This window comes from Sciurus vulgaris (assembly GCF_902686455.1).
Source record: "Sciurus vulgaris genome assembly, chromosome: 6".
Lineage (NCBI taxonomy): Eukaryota > Metazoa > Chordata > Mammalia > Rodentia > Sciuridae > Sciurus > Sciurus vulgaris.
The window spans coordinates 11,912,559-11,934,648 of record NC_136466.1 but is presented as its reverse complement, the minus strand read 5'-3'; the positions used below and the strand labels follow the sequence as shown (position 1 = coordinate 11,934,648).

At 57.7% G+C, this 22,090-nt stretch overlaps 1 protein-coding gene across 1 annotated transcript in view; it reads right to left on the bottom strand.

The window, feature by feature from the left end:
* Positions 1-22,090, bottom strand: part of SLIT3 (slit guidance ligand 3) — a 572,899-nt gene that overhangs the window by 53,738 nt on the left and 497,071 nt on the right. Inside the window, exons 16-23 of the mRNA XM_079145392.1 lie at positions 21,472-21,546; positions 15,157-15,300; positions 14,400-14,543; positions 12,042-12,205; positions 10,931-11,063; positions 2,399-2,467; positions 1,678-1,749; positions 1,130-1,201 (exon numbers count right to left, since the gene is read on the bottom strand). Coding sequence (XP_079001518.1) covers positions 1,130-1,201; positions 1,678-1,749; positions 2,399-2,467; positions 10,931-11,063; positions 12,042-12,205; positions 14,400-14,543; positions 15,157-15,300; positions 21,472-21,546 — 873 coding nt within the window. The remainder of the gene's footprint in view (positions 1-1,129; positions 1,202-1,677; positions 1,750-2,398; positions 2,468-10,930; positions 11,064-12,041; positions 12,206-14,399; positions 14,544-15,156; positions 15,301-21,471; positions 21,547-22,090) is intronic.

The window sequence follows — 22,090 nt, the reverse complement described above, 5'->3', positions numbered from 1 at the left end:
TTGGCCAGTGACCTCCCTGATCGGGGCCTCAGTTTCCCCATCTATGATATGGGCACCATCTTCTCAAGCTCAGCCCTTGTGAGGACACAATTCAAGGGTGACACTCAAAGGATCGATTTGCAGCGGCTGCCTTTCCCAGTAAACAAGTGCAGGATGGAAAGAACACAAACCAGGTGGCAGTGGGCCTCGGTTGTGGGTAGCACAAGGTGCTGCCTGCCTTCTCCAGCTAGCAGCTCTGGGGGAACAGTGATGACAAATGAATATTTATGAGGAGTTTCTAGAGGCCAGGGCTGTGCTAAGTGCATGCGGTATCTCATTTAATCCTCACAAGACCCGGGAGCAGTTCCCACAATCATCTGATTTTATAGAATAGAAAACACAGCAATGGCTGGAGAGCCGAGCCTGGGAAGCAGGTGGGCTCGGGGGCGCCCAGCCTTTGTGGGGAGCTCATCCGCCTCAGGGGGGCAGCTCACTCCCTGCAGGGCCAGGCAGGTGGCAGGCGTGGAGCGGGCGTGGAGGCTGCAGACTGCCCAGCCCTGTCCAAAGCGGCAGGGCTGCTGAGCCAGGCAGGAAAGCAGAGGCCGGCGCGGGTATGACCAGCACTCTTAATTTTACAAGAGAATGTGGAAGTTAGAGTTCGTGTGAGAAAACCTGTATTGAAAATTTGGTAGTTTTTCCAAACTTTGTTTTAGGAAAAAAGACATTCGGAGAGCCAGCTGTCTGCAGGGAACCAGGCCCCTGGTGTGGGCTTTGTTTCCTGCAGAGGTGATGGTTCTGAAGGCAGAAGAGCACCTGCAACAGGCTGGGCGTCACAATGGGGCTCCAGTCAACGCCCTGCTCCATGCTGGAGGGCGGGGTTCAGCTGCACAGCAGAGTTCCTGCCACAGGGGCCATCGATCCCATGTTACACGTGAGGAGGTGGAGACTCAAAGAGGTCATGTGATTTGCTCAAGGTCCACACGTGCCAGTGGGCTTGGGCCCCAGGAATGGGTGACTCTCGCTTTCTCTATCCCACTAGCAAACAGGGGTCCTGGTTGGGCTGTGGCCTTGGAGCAGGGAGATGGGGGCACGGAGGGGGGTGTGCCTCCCGCAGTTACCAGCGGGAAGCCAGCGCCAGACCCGCACTCACAGCACGCGCAGAGATCTCAGCCCCACGAAGGCATGGACGGGGATGCACCTCAGCCGGTTGTAGCTCAGGATCCTGCGGGAAGGAGACAGGGGCTGTGGCTGGTCCTACTCTCCGCTCGCGCAAGGGAATGTCACACTGCGCATCAGTCAAGCAAACAGTTTTCCAGTTTCCCAGTTTGGATATATTGACAGAAAAGAGTAGGGAAGCCCCGCCCGCTGCCCCAGGAAGCATCTTGGTTTCGCTTTCCAGTCTCCTGCCAATGACTTCTTCAGAACCCTAACCCTAACCCTAACCGTAGCCCTAACCCTAACCCTCACCGTAACCCTAACCCTAGCCCAAGGAGTCATTAGGCTGCAGTTCCTCTGCCTGCCCGGACAGAAGGTGCCAACCTACATTAATTTCCTGTCATTGACCAAGGTCCACCTTCACAGGGCTGCAGAAGCCCTGAGGATCAGAAGAGCAGAGAACCTGGGCCCCCGAGGAGAGGAGAAAGGTGGCCACTCACTGCAGGGCCGGGAGCCGGTAAGCGTGGGGGTGACGGTACTCACAGAGTAGAGAGGTGGGACATGTTACTGAAGGTGAAATTGGTCAGCATGCCGATGCTGTTGTTGCTCAGGTCACTAGGAAGAGTCGAACAGAAGGGTCACGTCTTACTGCTGGTTGCTCCTGATGGAGGCCGTCCCCAAGTGTCACGCATGCATTCCACCCATCCATCCATCATCCACCCATCCCTCCACCTACCCACCACGCACTCACTCACCGGTCATCTACCCATTAGTTATCCACCTACCTGCTCGCCTATCCACTTACCATGCACCCCTCCATGCACCCGCCCACCCATTCACTCCTCCCTCCCTCCACCTCATTCATTCACTCACCTCCATCCACCTACCCACTTTCCTATTTACCCACTCACCCACCATCCCATCATCCATCTCACAAATGTTCATTTTCTAGTCAAGCAGTCGTCCTCCCTCCCTCCTTTCCTTTCCATTCCTTTCCTTTCCTCCCTCCCTCCCTCCCTCCAGCTATTCAATCATTCAATTACTCATCCATTTCATTCCACCAACAAAACCCAACACACTCGGTCACTTCTCATCTGGAACAGTTTTTCTGAATGTTTCTGCCACACCTCCCTGGGCTGGTCTTGGTGCCTCAGGCTGCTCCCCCCAGGGAGGAAGGCTGGGAAATGCTGTCAACCTGCCACGCCCTTCTCCCACCCTCCCTGTCAGCTCCCTGCCACTGGAGCCCCCCAAGGTGGCTCCTTACATGAGCGTCAGGTGTCGGAGGGCAGACAGCTCCCTGGGCACAGCTGTCAAGTGGTTTCCTTCCAGGTACCTGAAAGAGAGGTACAGAGTGACAGCCCCTGGGAAGGGACACCCCATGAGTGTCACTCTCTCAGAGACACCTCCCGGACTTCCCAGGCTGTGCTGAGTTGCTTTTCTCTCTCTTCACTCCCTCCCACCCCCTCGAGCACACACTACACTTGTCCTTTGATGTCCACTTGTGAGATTGGTCAGTCAATGATGTTTTCCTTCACTGAACTGGCAGGCTTCATGAAGGCAGAGGTCCTGGCCCAGACTGCCCACCACTGGCTCCCGCAAGGCTCTTTACACAATGGATACGTAATAGGCACTCAGATACAAATATTTATTTGTCTAATAAGTACAGCATGCATTTGATGCTCAGCCCTCACAGTATCCTGCATGGCAGGAATTCACAGTTGAGAAAGGAGTCCAGAGATGTTAAAATACTTGTTCAAGGTCACATGGCAAGCAAGCAGTTGAGGTAGGATTTAAAGCCAGGTTTCTATACAGTCTTACCACAATTCTGCAGCCTTCTGGAGTGTGGAGGGAGAACTGAGCCATGATTTGTCTTAAACATTCTAATCTGAGGTTGAGTATTTGTTTGGAAACTGAGGAGACGGGGGTGGGGCACATGCTGGTGTGGCTCCCAGCAGGCGGACCACATGCAGGAGGAGGATGCACCCAACATCTGGGATGTTCCCAGATAAGCAAAGGCTGTGCCTTGCCCCACCTGGACTCCAGGGCCCTGCATTGACTTGCTCCATCAGGACAAGGCCACCTCTAGGGGCTTGCACACAGCCTAAGACGAAATTTGCAACCATGTGGATGTGGGTGTGAATACTGCTACCCGCTGAGGTTATTCCTACCCTCAAGAGGGCGCGGACCAGATCATTCACTGTCGTTCTTACTTCCCAGACCTCAGAACGACATCGCAAAGCCACTGCGAGGGCCTACCAGACCTGCTCTGATCTCATGGGTGGATTTCCCAGGATCCCCTTCGCAATTGCCAACCCGCAGTCACTGCTATCCGTCTGCTCAGCACCTGCCCTGAGCTCCAGGAGGGCAGACCCAAGCTGTCTTTTGCAAGCCCAGCACGTCTCACAATTTAACACTGCAATGTCAGTCACCTGGGATCTTGCTGGGAAAGCCAATTCTGATGCAGCAGGTCTGGGGTAAGTTTGGAAAATCCTCATTTCTAACAAGCTCCCTGGTAGTAGGGAACCGCAGACCCCAATTTGGGTGATAAGGTGCTACCATTGCTTGGTGTCCAGTAGATCCACCATGGAATGATCAACTGGGGTGGGAATGGGTAACTCAGGATATGGGCAAGTTTGTCAATGGCCATCCAGGCCGGGGTTTTGGACAAGCTGGGACGTGTACATCCTGCGCTTAAGACCAAGCGCCTCTTCCTACAGCCGGACCTAGCGACCTGATAAGGTCTTAGGTTGCCACGGATATTGGATGATGACCCTCTGTCCTTGGTCTTTTGCTGTGTACCTGTTATGTGCCCAGGGTTACTTGATGCAGGGAGATGGCCGTCCCTCTTGTGCCGTCGGGGAGCGGGCCAGCCACCTACATTCAGGTGGAGCCCCTCGGCAGCAGAGCAGAGGGAAGTGTGGTCACGCGTGCTCATTTATCAGGCCCATGTACCTGCCGAGCAACCGCAGGGTGCCAGGTGCGGTGTACACAGGCGAACGAGCCAGCCAGGACGGCTGCTCTCGGGCTGTTAAACCCAGCGGCGGGGCGGAAGGAGCGCGGGCGGGGCGGGGCTCAGGCACGCAGAGACGTGTGTCATCACCTGTGATTTGTGTGCTGGAGGAGGGGCAAGGGGCCCTGGTGGAAATCCACAGGGGTCCCGCAGGAAGGCGGCCGGGAGGAGGGATTGGAGGTGAGAAGTGACAGGGGAGGAAAGAGCAGGGAAGGAGGGGCCAGCCAATGTGGCTTGAGGCAGCCCAAGTTCCAGTGTGGAGGCAGGAAAAGGAGGCGGGGGGCCAAGGACTCCTGGGTGGGTGGGGGGTTGAGGCAGATCACCGCTCGGAGGTCATTTCCATTTGAAACACAGGTACAGTGCTGGTGTGGCCGGTCACCTGTGCTGCACCTTCTGCGCATGCCTGAATGGGACAGGGCCAGGGGCGGGCTGCGGGCGGGGCAGCAGTTGGGAATCCCCCATGTTCTCCTTTGGGCAGGAGGCTCTTGGGGCGGCAGGAATGCAGGGTCCATGAAGATGAACAGGAGCATCAGGCCAGCCGCCACCTCGCACACCCACAGGGTGTTTGTGGAAAGGGGCCCCGGGGGACTTGGAGGCAGGAGCCAGATGGCTTAGTAGGACTGCCAGTGGCGCCGTCCAGGGAGTCTCTCTCTCTCTTAAAGGACCATTCAAATCTTTATTAAGATGGATCGATGCCACAGCGATAATTTTCAAAGTAACAGAAAACACTTTATCTCTTCCAAATAGTCCGTGTGCCCTGGCACCTATCCTCTTCAAAGTTCCACACCTGATCTCTGGTGGAGGAGGTGCTGTGGCGTCTTCTCTAATCACTAGCAGGTTTTGTTGTTGTCACTATTACTCTTGTGGCCATCGATCCTACTTTTGTTAGAATGTCTCCCAAGGCCACTTACGTTATCTGCCTGAGACATCTCCCACTCCGGCCTTCGTTGTTTCGACTCTACACTTACGTGTCTCGAATTTGTCCTAAAGTGCACTATTTGGGGATGGATGTGGAGATGTAGGAGGGAGTAACTGGTCCCAGTTCCCGTCACATGCCAGGATGCAGGTCCTGGAGTTTGGATCAGGTTATTCATTCTGATTTCAACTATGCCGTAATAGCTCAAGCTCAGACTGCGGGGCAGAATTACCTAGACTGCTGAGAGTTACCCTCGATGGCTACATGACTTTGGGCAAGTTACTTACCCTCTCTACACGTCAGGTTCCTCAGCACTAATATGGGGGATAATAAAGAGCTCTCAGTGTAACTGTGAGGATTAAAATAAGTTTATATTGAAAGAATTGAGAGTAGGGCCAGGACATAGGAAGTGCCATGTAAATATTAAATTTTAATGGTCATGAGTTATTCTTGGATGGAGCTTCCTGTTTCTCAATCTATTAAAAAAATTCAATGTCCAAATCAGGGAGTCTCTCTTTGAGGGAGACTAATGAACCCCAGGGAGCTGTGTGGGAGTCCGGCAGACTGAGGGCTCTGGCTGGCCACCTTGTCCTGCGCTCCTGACTCTACTCACCGTCTGTGCCCCCTGGTTTGCTACGACCACTGCGTGCAACCTGGAGGCTTAACACAGAAACCTGGATAAAATGCCCAGACTGAGCTCTGGGTATTTACGGAAGGCCCATGACAAGCACATCTGAAGGTGGCCCTCAGGGTGGCCTGCCATGACCCTCGAGGCAAGCAGCTTCACCTCACAGACACGGGGCTAGGGAAGCCCACAGCCCAGACCAAACTCACCAGTGGTCCCCAAGGCTTGCGACAGACTCTGCTCCATCGCCTCAGTTAACCCTCTGGGCTGGGGCGGAGGGTGTTTTGATGAGACTCAGAAGAAAGCAGCACGCCAGGGGCAGGATGGAAGACCCGCCTGCGGGCCGGTGCCTGGGACGTCACCCTCGGCGGTGGCACCGCTCGCTCTGAGCCCCTTGTTTTCACCTTTACCCATCACAATTTTGAGAGGGGATGGAGTCATCCCTCCGAATCCACGGGCATCAGTTCCAGGATCCTGCTGATGGCCAACTGAGACGCCCCAGGCCCCCCTGTAAAATGGCCTCGTGTCTGCATGGATCTGAGGCAATCCTCCTGTGTACTTTATGTCCTCTCTACAGGCAACGTAAATGCCGTGTAGATAGTCATCATTCCGTGTTGTTCTGGGGACAATGACTAGAAAAAGACCCATACCTGCTCAGCACAGATGCAACTTCTTTTGCTCAAATATTTTTAATCAGCAGGAGGTGGAATCCAAGGACGCAGAGCCCGTGGCTGTGGGGGATGACCACTCTGCTACCTTGTCTCTCAGCCCTGCTGGGCGGTAAGCTCCATGCCGTGGAGAGTGTCCTCCGGCGGGGCGGTTTTGTCTCTTGCTGTATCCTCTAGTGCACAGTGTACTGCTCAGCTCATAAAAGGGGCTCACCCACTTGCTGAATCCGCACATGCATAGAAGGGTGTGTGGATTAAAAAACAAAACCCATCATGGTCTCAAGGGAAGCCTTGGGCCTGGCCCCGATACACATGCAGGATGGGCCATGCTCTGCAGGTGCTTCCATTTTCTGAAGAGCTGAATGAACGGGCAAGTGGCCCAAGGGATTCTGGGAGGTTGATATCATCTTTTAGGAGACCAGGAGGTTCAGGACTCTGGAGGCCAGTAAGGAGACAGAGCTGCCTCTGGAGCCGTGGGGGCCTCTCTCTGACTGGTGCCGTGCCAGTGCAGCCTCCTTCCCTGCCTGGAACCCTTGGAGGTTCCTGCTGTGTGTTAGACAAGGGCCGGAGACTCCTGTCCAAATCTGACAGGGCCTTTGTGGTCTTTCCAGTATTAGTTAGGGTTCTCCAGGTAAATGGAACCACACGGAGAGCTCTATGTTTAAGCTCATGGTTTTGGACTGGGCTCTGGCACGAGACTCCAACACGCAGACCAAAAACCAAATGGAATCACCCGTGCTAAGGTGCCCCAGCACCAAACCCAAACCAAGCTGTCCATCTGCCCTTCTAAGACACCAGGACAAGTGAGAGGTAGCGGCAAACTTCCCCAACAGGCCACTTTCAACAGGCACAATCCGGAAGGTCCCTCTGCTCTAATCCCCATGCGAAAGCAGTGACCTGAGGTAACCTGATGTCAACCCACGTGCCAGTTACTTTTCTATTCTTCTGTCTCCCTGTCCTCGCCTTGTAAGGAAAGTAACTTTGAGGTGACCGATCCTTTATTTTTTCTTTGAATTTTTTTGAGGTGGGTCAGGGGTCTCACTAAGGTTACCCAGGCTGGTCTTGATCGCACCCCAGCCTGCGGGTGCCGGGGTTCCGGCCATGACCATACTCTTCTAGTTCTTAGTTTCTGTATTTTTCAGCCCTTCTCTGTCTATAAAACCACCCCTTCCACACAAACTACTGGGACACGCATTCTATTTTATGGCCTGAAGTGTGGCCCAGTTTAGGACCACAAAGTAAAGCCAATTAAGATCTTTACACTAAATTTGTTGTGACTGTCCTTTGACTATTTCCTATCTCTGGGGGTGGGGAGAATGTGAGGGTATTTGAAGGAATTGGTTCATGATACTGTGGACTAGCAGGCTGCTGGTAGACTGGAAACCCAAACAGGGTTTCTGTGGTTCTTAGAAATTCTGAAGCAAAATTCCTTTTCCCCGGGAGACCTCAGGGATTTTGTTGCTAACGTCCTCAACTGGTTAGGCGAGACCCACCCTCACATTTGGGACTATAATCCCACTACTGAAGAATTCTACTGATGGTGGGTGTTAACCGCATCTGCAGAAAACGTTCATGGCAACACCTAGACTAAGCACTTCACTACAGCCTTGCCAAGTCCATGCAAGAAATGACCATCAGGGCCAGCTCTTCTCAGGTTCCTCTCCGTCAAGCTCTCCCCTGCCTTCTGGTTCCACTCCGTGGTCTTGCCCTTCCTGGACACCGGAGCCCCTTTGGTGGGGGTCATGCCTACGCCAGCCCCTCCTCTCCCTCCTTGCCCCTCCTCCTACAACGCTTAGCTCTCAGCTCCCCCTATGGTGACAGCCCAGGGCCCAAAGCTTTGGGTGTGTTTCCTTCACAGCACTTAACCCCACGGTGACACCTCTGGTGTGATTCTGTGCCCAGCGTTGGCAGAACGCGTCCGTGTTGCCCCACCCCGCATCCCACACACTGCCTGGCGACAGGAGGTGCTAGGACGTGGAGACCCCCGAGTTCCCGGTGGAGTTGAGCAGGGGCTGCTCTCAGCAGAGTCCCCAGCGGGCCTAGCGTTGTAGCTCAGAAGAATCAAAGGCTCCACTTCAGAAGCACAGATGCTGCGTGTCTGTCGGGCGCTCTCTTTGTAGGCGGTGCTGGGTGGCGACTGGAACTCCAGCCCAGGCCCCAGGGCCCATTTCAGAGCAGTGCCCCCCGCCCCAGCCTTAGAACTGTGAGTGTTTCTGGAGGGTCAAGCTGTGCACTGACCTGCATGTAAATGCTCGGTCTCAGCCCCCGAGCAAGCCCACGAGGACGCATCTGCCTCCCCTGAAAACCCACACAGGTCTGTGCAGGAACGCTGCCCCACTGTGCCGAGCTTGCCAGCTCACAGGCATGCAGGAAGGACGCAGGACCAGCTGGGTGTTGGCAGGGACCAGGGACGTCTCCTTCCCGGAGACCCCACTGCAGGCCTGATTTCCACCAGACGCCCAGGGCCGTGCAGAGCAGCTCGGGAGTCAGGCACCTGGACCCATGATCTGGCTCCGTAAGAGCTGTGTGGCCTTGGGCAAGGTGCTTGATCTCCCTGAACTTGCACTTCCCAGCCGTAAAATGGGGCTTATATCATCACTAACTTGATGTGATTATAAAGATTAAGTGGACAGATCTTAGAGCAGCCTGAGAGTTGAAACTGGGACCATATATACGTACACGTACACACGCACGCGCACACACACACACCCACCCAACAATAGGATGATCAGGAGGACCCCACCCCTGGCTGTGCGTCCTCTGCTTTTCCCAGTCCTGCTCAGTACCCTTCCCTGACCCCTGCGTTTCTCTGGGGCTGCATGGCCTGCCTTCACCGTGGCTCCAACGTCCCGTACACCCGTTCTCTTTCCTCCTGTGGTGGCCGCAGTGCGTGGCCCTCGGGTTTCTTGAGGGTAAGATCTTTGCCCCCTGAGGGTCTTCCCAGGTACTTCCTCCGCCCTTCCCCCTTCTATTTTCCTGGGGCTGCTACTCCACTGCCCTTCCCAGACCGCTAGTCTCTGGCGAGCCGCTGAGCCGCCGCCTTCGTGGACACCAGGACACTCCCTGACATGGTCACAAAGCCACCGCAGCTCAGCCCCCGCACTCTCTGCCCCTCCTGCTCCCCTCCCCGCCCCCCACTGATCCTTTTTCATTTCTTAAATCAGTGTCCTGTGGAAACCCCTGATGCCAAGACCACCAGGCCACGTCCCGCAGGCACTTAGGGACGTTTGTTTGGGACCTTTCCACTGTCCCTCCCTTCTCCTGCCCCTCCTTCCTCCCCAACCCCCTTTATCCACTCTGCTGATCTTTCCTCTGCTTTGGTGAAATCCCTCTTCCTCCCTCCTCCCTCCCTCCCTCCCTCCCTTGTAACTGCTTAGCCTTCTTATTGCCACCCCCCCACCCCCGCTCTGGTTTCTAGGTGGGGACTCGCTGTCACTCAGCTGCTGAGCCCCAGCTCCCAGGCGTGATAAGCCTGTAAGCACGTGAATGGGTGGGTGGGTGGGTGGGTGGGGGACTCTCAGCTCCCAGCCTGTGCTTGGCCTCCCTCAGCCCCTCCTGAGGTCCGGTGGCACGGAGGAGCATCCTCTACTGATGCCATCTGCTGAGGTCCCTTCTGTAGCCGGGCCTGTGCCAGACTCCTCAGCGCTGCTGTGCCTGGAGCTGGTCTCCTCTCCAAAGATGGGGTCAACCCATCCAGCTGGCTTGAGGCACAGTCTCTCTCCCGGGCCAGAGAAGGGCAAGGACACCGTGCTGGGTGGTGACTCTCTTCAGAGCTCTGGGGAGCTGCAGACCCTGGGCACGGCAGACCCTTTTTGGAGAGCAGCTGGCACGGCTGGAGAAGGCCCAGCTGTCAGAGTGGACACAGCCAGGACCCAATGGCACCTTCACCATGGTGCCAAGCATCCCAGGCTGGGCCCTCTCTGCTTAGTGGCAGGCAGCCGTTCTGAGAGGATGCATGGTGTCACCTGCAATTCCCTAACAAGCCAGGGCTCCAGGTAGCCCTCAAAGCACCTGGGCCTTGCAGCGGAGGTGGTGGGGTAGTGACTGGTGTTGGGTCGGACACCCCAACTGAAGTCTGCGCCCTGCTGCTCAGTGCTGGTGTGATCTTAAGTGACTCGACCAGCACAGAAGCACAAATACTGCATGTCTCCTGATGTGGACCCTCGAGGGCACAGCCCTGCCCAAGGCCAGGACTGACCTGGGCTCCAGGGAGCCGGCTGGTACAGGCTAAGCTGGCTGGGGAGGGGCATCAGAGTGCCAGACCGCGTGGCTGCGGGGTGCTCTGGGGCTCCACATCCCCACCCTGTTTCCACGGCCCCCAACACAGGCTCTTATGACCCTGCCTCTGTGTCCGGGCATCTCTGGGGAGAGTGGGGTTCCATACTCCTCTGCGGCCAGGCAGACACCGGGGGAGCCGGCTTCCTGTTCTCCGGCAAAACCTGCACCTGCCACCTTGGCACAGCTTCTGCCACCTTGCTTAGACGCGTTCAAGAGGGCCCGGCTGGCATCGGGCCGGAGATGCTGGGGTGCAGCATGGAAGGTGCCGGCGTGGGCCCCGGGGCACGGCGGGTACTCACAGCTCAGTCACGTCCTTGGGCACGCCTTTGGGGAGGGCGCGGAGGCCCTTGTTGCTGCACCGCACCACGGTCTCCAGGCAGGTGCACTGCTCCGGGCAGCGCGGGCTCAGCGGGCAGCTGCTCTCGTCGTTGCCTGCGGAGAGCCCCAGAGGTGAGCGTGGCGGACGTGGAGCCCACCAGGGGGCGCAGGTGAGCAAGGCTGGGGCGGGGGCCACCTGCTGTTGGCAAAGGCCAGCAACCGAGCCAGAGCCAGGCTGGAGGGAGCTGCGGGTCTGGCCACGGTTGGAGGGGAAGGGCACACACGGGGGGCACGGAGGGGTCCTGCCTTTTGCTGAATGTGGCTTAAAGACTATCAAGGAGGCTCAGGGAGATGACCGTGTGGGGAACAGAAAGAGGCCCCTGTGAGCTGATCAGGAGTCAGCCAAGCGGGCCGATGGGGTGGGCAGGGCGGCGGGCAGAGCCCGGTCTCCTCCTCCCTCTCTGCTTTCTCCCCTCCCCACTACACAATCCCTCTGGGGTGGTGAGTGTGTCCCCAGTCCCCTTTGATCTTTAACCTGAGTCGATCTGCTATCCAGTTAATCTGTCCTTAGATAATTGGTCAAGCAAAGGACAGGGCTGGCTTGAATTTATGCAAACAAACATGCCCTCTGGGATCCTGAGACCCAGAGCCTGAATCTTTCTGTGCCCCCTTGTTGGCGACAGGACTTTTCTTGAAATCTGTTTCTCCTGAGCACATACCCTGCGCCTCACCATGACACAGACAGGAAAAGCAAGGCCCAAGGCCGCCCTGTACAGTTGTGTAGGTTCTGTACAGCACAAGGGGTCACGGCATCCAAGGGCCCCACCCTGCTGCGGACAGGGCAGATGAGTGTGTTTTGAACAACAGTGCTGCAGTGACCGGGGCTCATGCCTGATGGATTTCTGACGATGGAAGGAAATGACTTCAGAGAGGGGCACCTCATAATTTGCAGGGAGAGCCACTGGGTTAGCTGCAGAGCCCCTCAGAGCTCCAGCCCGTGCCCAGGGGCGGAGTGGCGTCAGGTCCCGGGGATGCTGCCCTGCACTGCCAGCTGCACCTGTGCTCTCCTGTCCCCCTGCCCAGCCCTCTCACCGTCACAGGTGAAGTCCTGGATGGCCACGTCCTGGATGGGGATCTCCTTGAGGAAGAAGGGCTTCTGGCACCTGGGGTTCCCGCTGACGACCCGCCTCTTCCTCAGCCACCTGCCAAGCCAGGCCAGGTGGCAGTTGCAGTTGAAGGGGTTGGACAGGAGATTTCTGAGGAGAGAGGGCTCTCTGAGGCCAGCCCCGCCCTGCTGCCATGCGCGCAGCCCTGGGATCCCGCTGCAGCCGGGCCCAGCTCTGCAGGTGGCCGGAGAGGCCAGGCAAAGGACTCCCAGCTGTCCCGCGGTGGGTCTGCTCCCTGTGGTGAGGGGACGGGCTGCAGGGACTTCCCTGAGCCCGTCTAAAGCCAGCTTCTGCCTGGTCCTGATGCTCTGCCCTGTTTCATGTCTGCCTGGCCCTGGGACCCCAGGGTCCTGAGGGTGGGGTCTGGCCTCGTGGCCTCTGTGTCCAGAAACGAGCCCCCCATCCTTCAGGCACCTCATCCTCCTGTGTGGGTGACGGGCTGGACTGCAGGAGGGACGGGGACAGCAGCCTGTGTCCCCGAGTCTGCTGCGGGAGGGGGCCACCCAGCACGTCACAGGTCTGCGTCTCATGCTGGCCACAGTGGCTCTGGGAAGGAGGGGCCTTTACTCTCATCTCACGGGCGAGGGAAGGATGGCCCAGGGAGGCCCCTGAGGAGGGCCAGAGAGCCCTGGAGTGGCTGCCAGGTGTCACAGTCACCCAGAGCCTGGGCGTCAGCTGTCCAGGCAGCCCTTCTCTGAGCGTGGCAGCTGTGGGAAGGTGGGCCAGTTCCTCCACGTGGGGCCTGTGCCCTGGGGTCTGGACTCGGCCCTCTTAGCATTTTAGTCCCTGGGAGGGGCGGGACGTGGGCTGCAGTGGACCAGCCCACTGTGTTAGGTCCCGCCCGGCCACCTCTCCTGCGGATGTCCCTTGTTTGTCCCCTTTGCTCCTGTGCTCAGCACTGTGGACTGGGCATCTGTGTGATCATAGGCTGGCATCTACCCAGGCTGCCCCACAGGTCCAAGCCTCGAGCACACAGCAGGGAGGGGACAGCGTGTGTCCCGTCCTTCCAGAACTTATGTGACAGGAGGCAGGTGACACGCAACTGACAGGTGGAGCAACGTGGGGTGCATCTTAGGCAGTGGTTAGTGTTAGGAGAGGGTTGGGAGTGCAGGGCTCGAGGGATGGATGATGGCAGAGGGGCACGGGGCAGGGCAGGTGGCACCTGCACAGAGAACGAGGGGGCAGAGCAGGAGGAGGGGCGCCAGGTGGAGCCAAGGCCAGCGGAGTGCCGGGAGGAAGTGGGCTGGGTGGGGCGGGACGGAGGAGGTCAGCAGAGCTGGACAGGAGGCAGGGATGGCACGGGCAGGTCCGCAGGGAACAGCCACAACTTTCACGCTCACTCCAAGTGACAAGGACACGTGAAAAGGGACCACAGGGGCAACGGGAGCTGCAGAAACTGCGTTTTCCTTTTGTCTTCTAAGGGTCTTTGGAGAAGGGAGGAGACAGGAAAGTCACCAGCAACGAAGGACATGAGCCACATGGAAATACGAGGAGCGGCCGTAAGACTGCGAGTCGGGGGCTTTCTCAGGCCCTTGCCGTGAGTCTGGAGACCGCAGCCATCAGGCCCCAGGAGGCGGGCCATGCAGAGAGGAGTGGAAGCCAAGGATGAAGTCACTTTCCAGGGTCACACAGCTAAGGAGAGACAGCCAGGACACGGGCCTAGGGGATTCGGCGCTAGAGGCTTAGCCGCTGTTCTACGCAGCCTCCTGACCATGCAGTGAACCCCCAGGGAGGAAGCAGTCATGAAGGGGTCTGGAAAGCTGGACTTGGTATCTCTAGAAGCCCCGCTGATCATGTCTTTGGCCTACTTCAAAGTCTTCATTGCCGACTCACCTTGGATGAAGACTTAACTGGTCCACAGCCACCCTGCAGCCCAGCCTGGGCCTCCTCTCCAACCTTGCCTCCTACCAAGCCTCTCAGCTCAGTGCTACAGCCATGCTGGGCTTTGCTCAGCTCCATGTATTGTCTATGCTCCAACAGACCGCGGAGCCTTTGCACATCTCTTCCTGCTGAAGGATATGCACTTCCCACTCTCTTTAACAAGCCCACATTTCAGAACACAGCACCAGTATTTCTCAACAAAGCCTGTGTGGGGTTTCCACGGCACTGTGGACCTCCCTCCTGCTGCGAGCTCCTGTAAGGGTGCTGGGTCCATATTTCCTCAGTACCTTCATGTGCCCCAAGCGCAGGGGGCCTGACAAGTGTTTATTAAGTAGACAGATGGCCAACACCAGCAGGCTGCTGGGGCATGGCACCGGCAGAGGAGGAGCCCGGGCAGACTTACATGGTGGACAGGGAGACTAGCGTGGTGAAGGCCCCCGGGGTGATGGTGGTGATCCGGTTGTCATAGAGGGACAGCAGCCGCACGGAACTCAGGCCTGCGAAGGTGTCGTTGCCCACGCAGCTGATCAGGTTGCTCCTCAGCATCCTGCGGGGCGGGTGGGAAGCGCAGGCACAGGCGTCATGCCCTCTTCCTGCGCAGGCAGCTGGCCGGGCTGTGGCTGGTGGGACGGTAGGACACCCGCAAGCCGGGCCGCCAGGTCCCACCTGCGAGAAGCCGGCCTGGACCCCCGCGGCCAAGTGCAAACGCGTGTGCCCTTGCTGGTGCGCACCCCTCACTGTGGCGACGCCAGGCACGCGCGAGCCGTGTGCACGGCCCGGGGTTCTGGGAGGAGGAGGGAGAGCCGAGCGGGTGCCGTGCGCTGCCTCCTGCGCGCACTTGCGTGTCCCTGCGCGGCTGCGGGCCTGGCGGCCTGGGCAGAGTCGGCCACGCCGGCTGTACAAACTCGTGGCCGTGCGCGTGCCCCTGGGGACGCGCGTGCCCTGGGCCTGCCTTGGGGTTTGGCGGGACGTGCTTGTGGGGGGCAGCAGGGAGCGACTTGGCGGCGGTCGGGTGCCCCTGCGCCTCTTCCCCTCACAGACGGGAGGTGTCCTGGGCTCTGGTTCCAGGGGAAGGGGTCTCACCGGCCAGAGGTGCCCAGGCCTCACGGCCTGCCCTGCCCTCCCCTCCGCTGCCCTCCGGCCTCCCGGCCGGCACTCACAGGGTCTTGAGGCCGCTGAGGCCGCGGAACATGCGCCCATGCGCAGCCTCCAGCAGGTTCCCCGTCAGCATCAGCTCCTGCACGCCGGCCGCCCCGTCGAAGGCGCCCTCTCGTACCTCCTTGATCTTGTTGTTGCTCAGGTTTCTAGAGGAGGAGACAGATGGGGACCAGGGGACAGAAGGTCAGGATGCCAGGGAGTCACGGCCCTGCAGGCCTGCAGCCGGGGAGAATGGGGGGTGGGGAGCTGCCCTGGGCCCCCTGACATGGGGTCCTCAGCCCAAGACACGGGAGCGAGGACCCCGCGGCACCTAGCGGACTGGCTGGGAGTGAGGTGTGTCAGAGTAATCCTCTTTCCAAAGCCCTGGGGGACAGGCGGACTTAAAATAGGGTTCTCAGCTTCCTTTGGGCCCCAGCTTTTCTCGTGAAGCAGCGGTCCTCTAGAGAAGAGGGTGGGAAAATACAAAATGTCTCCTCGCAGCGGGGGTTCTCACCAGAACCGACACTAACAGACACTTCTGGTTCGTATTCACTGAGTACTTGTCATGTTCCACCGCAGGAGAGAACCAGCCTTCACAACCACACCATGCCCGAACCACCACCATCAGGCAGACACTGCAGGAGTCCCATTTACAGATGAGGACACTGAGGTTCAGAGAGATTAAGTAGCTTGCCCACAGTCTGGCAGTGGAGAGAGCTGGGATTTGAAGCCGGGTCTTCCTGCATGTAAAACGAGCTGCACTGAACTGTCCCTTTCACAAGTCAGTATATCTTGGATGACGAGGGCCTCACTCCCTGATGTCACTTGCCTGCAGAATCAGGTTGGGGATGATGTGTTATCTTAAAGCGTGCCTGGGCCCTCTGAGCCCTCAGTGTTGCCATTTCTGGTTCTGCCCCAAGCTCTCTGAGTGAGCACAGGGAGGCCCCTGAGCTGGTGGGCTCGCAGAGGAACACAGGTGGCCTGGCTGTGGCTGGGACTGAGGCCTGGAGGGGAGGGCCTGATCCAGGTCCCGGAGGGGCACCCAGAAGGGAGCGCAGGAACACCCCAGTCCCCCTCCAGCTGGAAGGGCTCTGGGCAGCAACCTCAGGGGTGGAGCTAGTGGTGGAGGCAGGGTGCCCAAGGCATCGTACAAGCCACCCTCGCTTTCCCCGAGAGGCTAGCAGGTCACTAGAGAGCCACAGTGCATGCCTGTGGGCTGGTGTGGAGGCGCCAGTCCCTCTTTGGAATCGTCTGCTCCTTGCCACAACCTTGGTCTCCTCCTCCCCTTCCTGACAGCAGGAGGCCACGCTCCCAGGCCCCTCCCCAGGCCTGAGAGTTGGGTGGGTCACTCCCTGGGATCACCTGAAGCGCAACTGCTTTTCCCATCAATCCTGGTCACCTGTCCCCGGATGACCCAGGAATGGAGGTAATGTGAGGGGGGCCTGCAGATCACCCCCAGATCGGACGTGGGAGGAGAGATGAAGGTCCTTCCAGCAGCCATCACTCAGTGGACTGCAGGAGAGGTTGGTTGGAGTGCCTGCCTGCCGTGGGGACTGGGGGGAAGCCGAGAAGTGCAAATGAGCCAGGGCGGCTCTGAAGTGGAGGCCGCTTCCTGACATCTGTTCTTTAAACGAGCAGCATGAGCAGCATTAACATCACATGCTGGAAGGTTTGTGGATTTCCTCCGATGGGAGAGCGAACAGAAGGGAGGCAAAAGGAGGGACAGAATTCTCCCAAAGCTGTGGCTCTCTCCATCCATCTAAGCCCCGCTCACCACTGCAGGCTGTGGAGGGCCGAGGACAGGGCGAGGCCTGGGCCAGCGCTCCAGAAATGGCTCGGGGACATCTGGGGCAGCGACAGCCCTGACAGTCCCACGGCAGGGTCTTCCCTTCGGGGCTCCCTTCCAGGTAACCCTACAGTGCAAATCCAGGGCCACCCACGGGCCCCTCTGTCTCTAACCTCCATGAAGGAAAACTGCTTCCTCGGGCTTTGCTTGAGGAGGACGGGCACTCACACCCAAGAGGGCCCAGCCTTGGCAACCCACCCTGGGGACGGGTGGCACAGAGGGTCTCAGCCCCGCTGCCTTGGCACACTGCTGCCAGTACCCTTCAGACCCCATTCTCTTTCTCCCCCAGACACACAGAGGTCTTGGAGCTGGAGGATTCTTCGGGCTGCTTTGGAAAGCCGGGACCTAATGGGGTAGTCAGCCCCTAAATTCTGACTACACACCAGTTTAAAGCCTGGTCCCACTTGGAAGTGCCATGAGAAAGTTACCTGGAACTTTCTGTAAAAGGTGAACTTTTGGTCATGATATAACACATGCTCTGGCATGCTGTCAGGACAGGTGGTCCCCTTCACCCCTTATGAGTCCACCCCTCTCTCCGAGGTGGAAATTCTCTTTTAAGCCAGGGCTGCAAGCTCGAGTGTCCACAGGGTCCAGGCAGGTACCTTAATGGGGACTGGGAGCAGGCCCAGGAGGGGTGGGTGCAGGTGGTCAGGAGCCACATGCCCCAGCTAAGGGGGCAGCTGCTTCTCAGTTCACTTCAACTGGGGATGTGGATGCTCCAAAAGGTGCCAGAAATCCATACTTTTTGGTTTCTGTGAAAACCCCTGGTTTTTAAGTTGAGCTTATTATGCTAATGTGTTTTAAATAGCCAGGTAACATTCATTAACTTTTTATTACAGTTTGTCCAGAAGTTATTGTGAGTGGTATATCTAAGATGTGTACCAGTCACTGTGGTGTTCTGGAATGTTGGATTTCTCTAGAAGTAATAGCGCTCCCGTGCCAAAATAAAACAACACAAAACAGAAAAGAAAGTAAGCAGCAAATTCTGCCACCACCGGCTGATCCCACCATGTGCTCCTGACTCTGGCTGGAGGACCAGCAGCCTCTGGTTGAGAAGCTCCTTCAGCAGCGGAAATGCACCAGCTCCCACGGCAGCGAGGCCCTGTGCCACACACCCAGTAAGGGACGCTCTCGTCTGCATCCTGGGCACAGGTGATACTCAAGAGCAGCCCAAGAAGGAGGGCTAGCTTCAGGATCCCACCTGGCGGGTGGGGGCCAGAGGCTCAGCAAACACACTCAGGAATGAGTCTGACCACCTGGCTCCGTGCTCACTCTCCTTTGCCGGAGTGCCCTGTAAGGCAGACTCAGGAAAGGGAAGTAGAGGACCCTGCCCCCAGAGTCCTGGAAGACACCTGGCAGGCCTGGCTAGCACCGGCTACATTGCTGGGCAGAAATCCAGACGGACCTACCACCTCCATGGAGGGGCAGAGCTGGGGATGTGTCTTTCTCTCTTTTTCTTATGTCAGTGGTGGCAGCTGGTGGCCTTTGGGATCAGCCTTGCCCCTTGGGTCACTGGCTGGCTGGCTGATACTCAAATACATACATGGATTTACGCACTCCAAGATGCACGCTGTCTGCTGCCCTCGAGGGATACAGGCTCCCCTGCTAACCTGCACTGTTACCACTTCCAGCTCCTGGCTCTGCCACTTGCTTTTTGACCTTGGACGAATTGCTTACTGTTCTGTTTCAGCTTCTTCATTTGTGGAATGAGGTGCTATTCAGGCTGTTCTCGCGAGAGTTATATGAGTTAGGATCAGCAGCGTCTAGCATGAGTAAAGCGCCCAGGAAGAGCTGGCTGCTAGCCGCTATTATCACGCTGATCATCACCATGGCCTTGGGTCCAGCTGTGGACCCTGAAGGTGTCTGGGTGTCAGGACTTAGTTTTTAAATTAATTTATTTTTATTTTTTAAGTGAGTGCATTATGATTATACGTAGCAGTGGGGTCTGCTGTCACATATTTGTACATATTTGTTCACACACACAATACGCCAATGTGACTCGGTCAGCGTCATTCCCCAGCATCTCCCTGTTTTGAATGTCTACCCAGCCACCTGGGGTCCCTCAGCCCAGGTGCCGCGCCTCATCTTCTGCGCCCTCTCTCACTGTCCCACTGAGCTGCACACCCAGCCCCATACCCACTTCTGATCCTCATCATAACTTACAAGGAGGCAAATTTATTTCCACTGTACCAAAGACAAAACTAAGGCCTACACAGGCCAAGGTCACTCCCGTGGTCACGCAGCTGGAGAAGGTCTAGGCTGACGCTGAAGTGAAGGCTGGGCCACCTGCCAGTCTCCCCAGCGTCTGAATTTCTGGATGCTCTCGAGAAGTGGGGACGCTGGGCAGGCCTGACCTTTCCAGTGTGGCAAATATGGCATCACCCCTTTGGATGAGACCTGGCCTATGTTTTGCCAGTCCCCACTGCTCCCTTTCACCGCTTGGTGGCTGAGGCTGGGGTCCGCAGCCCCTCCTGGGTTTGTGTGGCTGTTTCCTGTGGTGTAAAAGCCAGTTCTCTACGCTCTGTCCCTAGCATCTGGAAGACGGGCACAAAGAAGGTGCGTTACCCCTAAACTGGGAGAGTGCTTGTTTCTCTGCAGAAGTGAAGGCTGGTGCTGCTGTTCACCGGGCACTGGGCCATCCTGACTCTCCTAACAGCAGCTTCAAATCCATACCCGGGAAGCTTCTGCCTCGAGGTCAAAAACAAAGCACACATTTCCCTGGTACGTTGGAAAGGACATCTCCTGGCAGGTGATGGGTGGTGTTTGTGCTTGGTCCCTGAAATTAGTGGAGTGCTGGACCAGTCCTCTCCAGCTGTCCCCTCAGAGTGCTCTGCACTGCCCACAGGTGCTGAGGTCAAGGTGGTACTGTGGGCAGGGAGGTCAGGGGCCAGAGCAGCGCCACTGAGGTGTGATGCCACCCAGGGCCTATCCTCCCTGTTTGCAGGGTGCCGACGCGTGGGGTACGGAGAAGGGGAAAACAAGTAGGAGTTATAGCTAATTCCCATTATGCTTGGCAGTTATAGTCTGCAGAGTCACCAGGTACCCTGTGTTAGCCAGCACGGCCGCGACTCCTAGGGAAACACAGGTCAGACTCTCATGGACTCGTCCATAGGGAACTGGCTTCATGAGTGTTTCTGCTTAAAGACACCTTGTTTAATACGTTGTCAATGCACTCACATTGAACTTGCAGCCTGCAGCTCCGGAACTCCTGCCCGAATGAAAGACGCCCCCTGCTCAACACACATTTCCTCTACAGGCACAGCCCACCCTTCTCAGGCTGACACAGACTCACAGTCTGTGGCCCTGAATAACCACAGAGGACACTTGTTTACCACAGGAGGGCTGAATCCCAGCTGGAGCATAGCGGGAACGTGTGTGTGGGTGACTGTCTTCTCTTGCGCCCAGTGCATGTCCCAGAGTGGCCTTGAAAGCAGGAACAGTCTTGATTTGGGAGCTACACAAATTCTAGCCAGTGGGTGAATTTCCAAATATATAATCTGTCAATAATGAGGACTGATGGTGTTTCCCTGGCTTAAGAAGCAGACCCAAATTCTGGGGCCAGGGGAGATGGAGCAGGGGGTGGGGGAAGGGGGCCAAAGAGAAGAGAGCCCTGGTAATGGGACGGCAGAGCCTGTCTCTGTGCTGGTCACCTCTGCTGGGGCACCCAGGAAGGGAAGGGGAAGGAAGGGAGCCCAAACTCACACTAGTGTGACTGCAGGTGGATCCACATTTAAGCACCAGGTCTGATATTTATTTGCTGGGTGGTCTTAGAGAAGTCACTGAACCTCTCTGAACTCCAGTTCCATGACTTATATAAAGGGGACTGTGAAGCCCATACAAGATGGATGAGTAAGGACCAAATGAACCAATGCATGTCAGAAAGGGGACATGGCCCCTGGCTCAGGACAGGTACCCTAATAGCACAGCAGTATTACTTTTGTTACCTTCTGACTTGGCCCCAACTGGGCAGGGAGAGGCTTAGGACAGTGAACAGTCCTGTGGCCAAGAAGCCAATAAGACATGTATCCTCTGGCTGAGCCCAGGCTCTGGCCAGACCCAGGGGCTCCCGGATGGAAAGCCAACATGGGAACAGCTGACATCCTCACCACCACATGTGGGGGACGCAGACACCTTGACTCCACCTAGGAGCAGGAGCAACAGTGGACTCATCAGAGTGGCCGAGTGATGGGTGCCGGACGCCATTGCTGGTCCTTACCTGAGTCCCCGCTTGGGTAGTGGTGTGGGTGGGCTAGGCCTGAGCGCAGGGGCGGGGTGGGGCAGGAGTGCTGTGGGCAGGCTCACCACAGTGACCATCGGGCACGGTCTCGTTTCCTTTTGGCTGTGTCTGTGTCCACAGCCCAGCGCTGGGCTCAGCAGGAGGCTGGGAGGGGCCCAGCAGGGTGAGGGGCACGCAGCCCTGGCTTCAGCCCTGTCTGAACCCAGAGCTGGCCTGGGAGCATAGGCAGCCGCCCTGCCCCTGAAGTTCACTCACATTTTCCGCAGGTTGGGCAGCTTCTTGAAGGTCCCCGTGGCCTCCAGCACCGAGATCTCATTGTCGTTCAGTCGCCTGCGCGGGAAGCAAGCAGGCCAGGGTGGGTTAGGGGTGAGGTGCCTCCTTTGTGCCCTCTGCTCGGCTCCCTGCGTGGCTTTACTGAGTGGCCCGACTGCACAATCGGCGAGGTGCCCAGAGCGACGGGAGGTGGAGGCGGCTGCCCGGGCAGCCTGAGCGCAGGGCGAGAGGGAGCCCGTCAGCCCGGGAGGGCCTTCTGGAAAACTCTCACGGCATCCACGTTTTCATGCCCAGTCAACTGCCAAGTCCCTGCCTTCATTTCGTGGGCACCGAGGGCAAGCTCGAACCCTCGGAGGCTCTTACGGCCTCCGGGTCCTCTAGGCCGCCCAGCTCCTGCCTGAGCTCTCCCTGAACCGGGCGGCTCCGCAGCGCCAGTTCTCCATTCCTCCCGACTCAGGGAAGTGGGTGAGCGGCAAGGCTGGGCCTTCCATGCCCCGTGGGGATTCGAGAAGTCAGAGAATGACATGCGCCGATCTCCGCCCCATCCGTCCCGCACCTGCCCCTTGCCAGGACTCGGGATGAGCTCTGCGCTCGTCTCAAT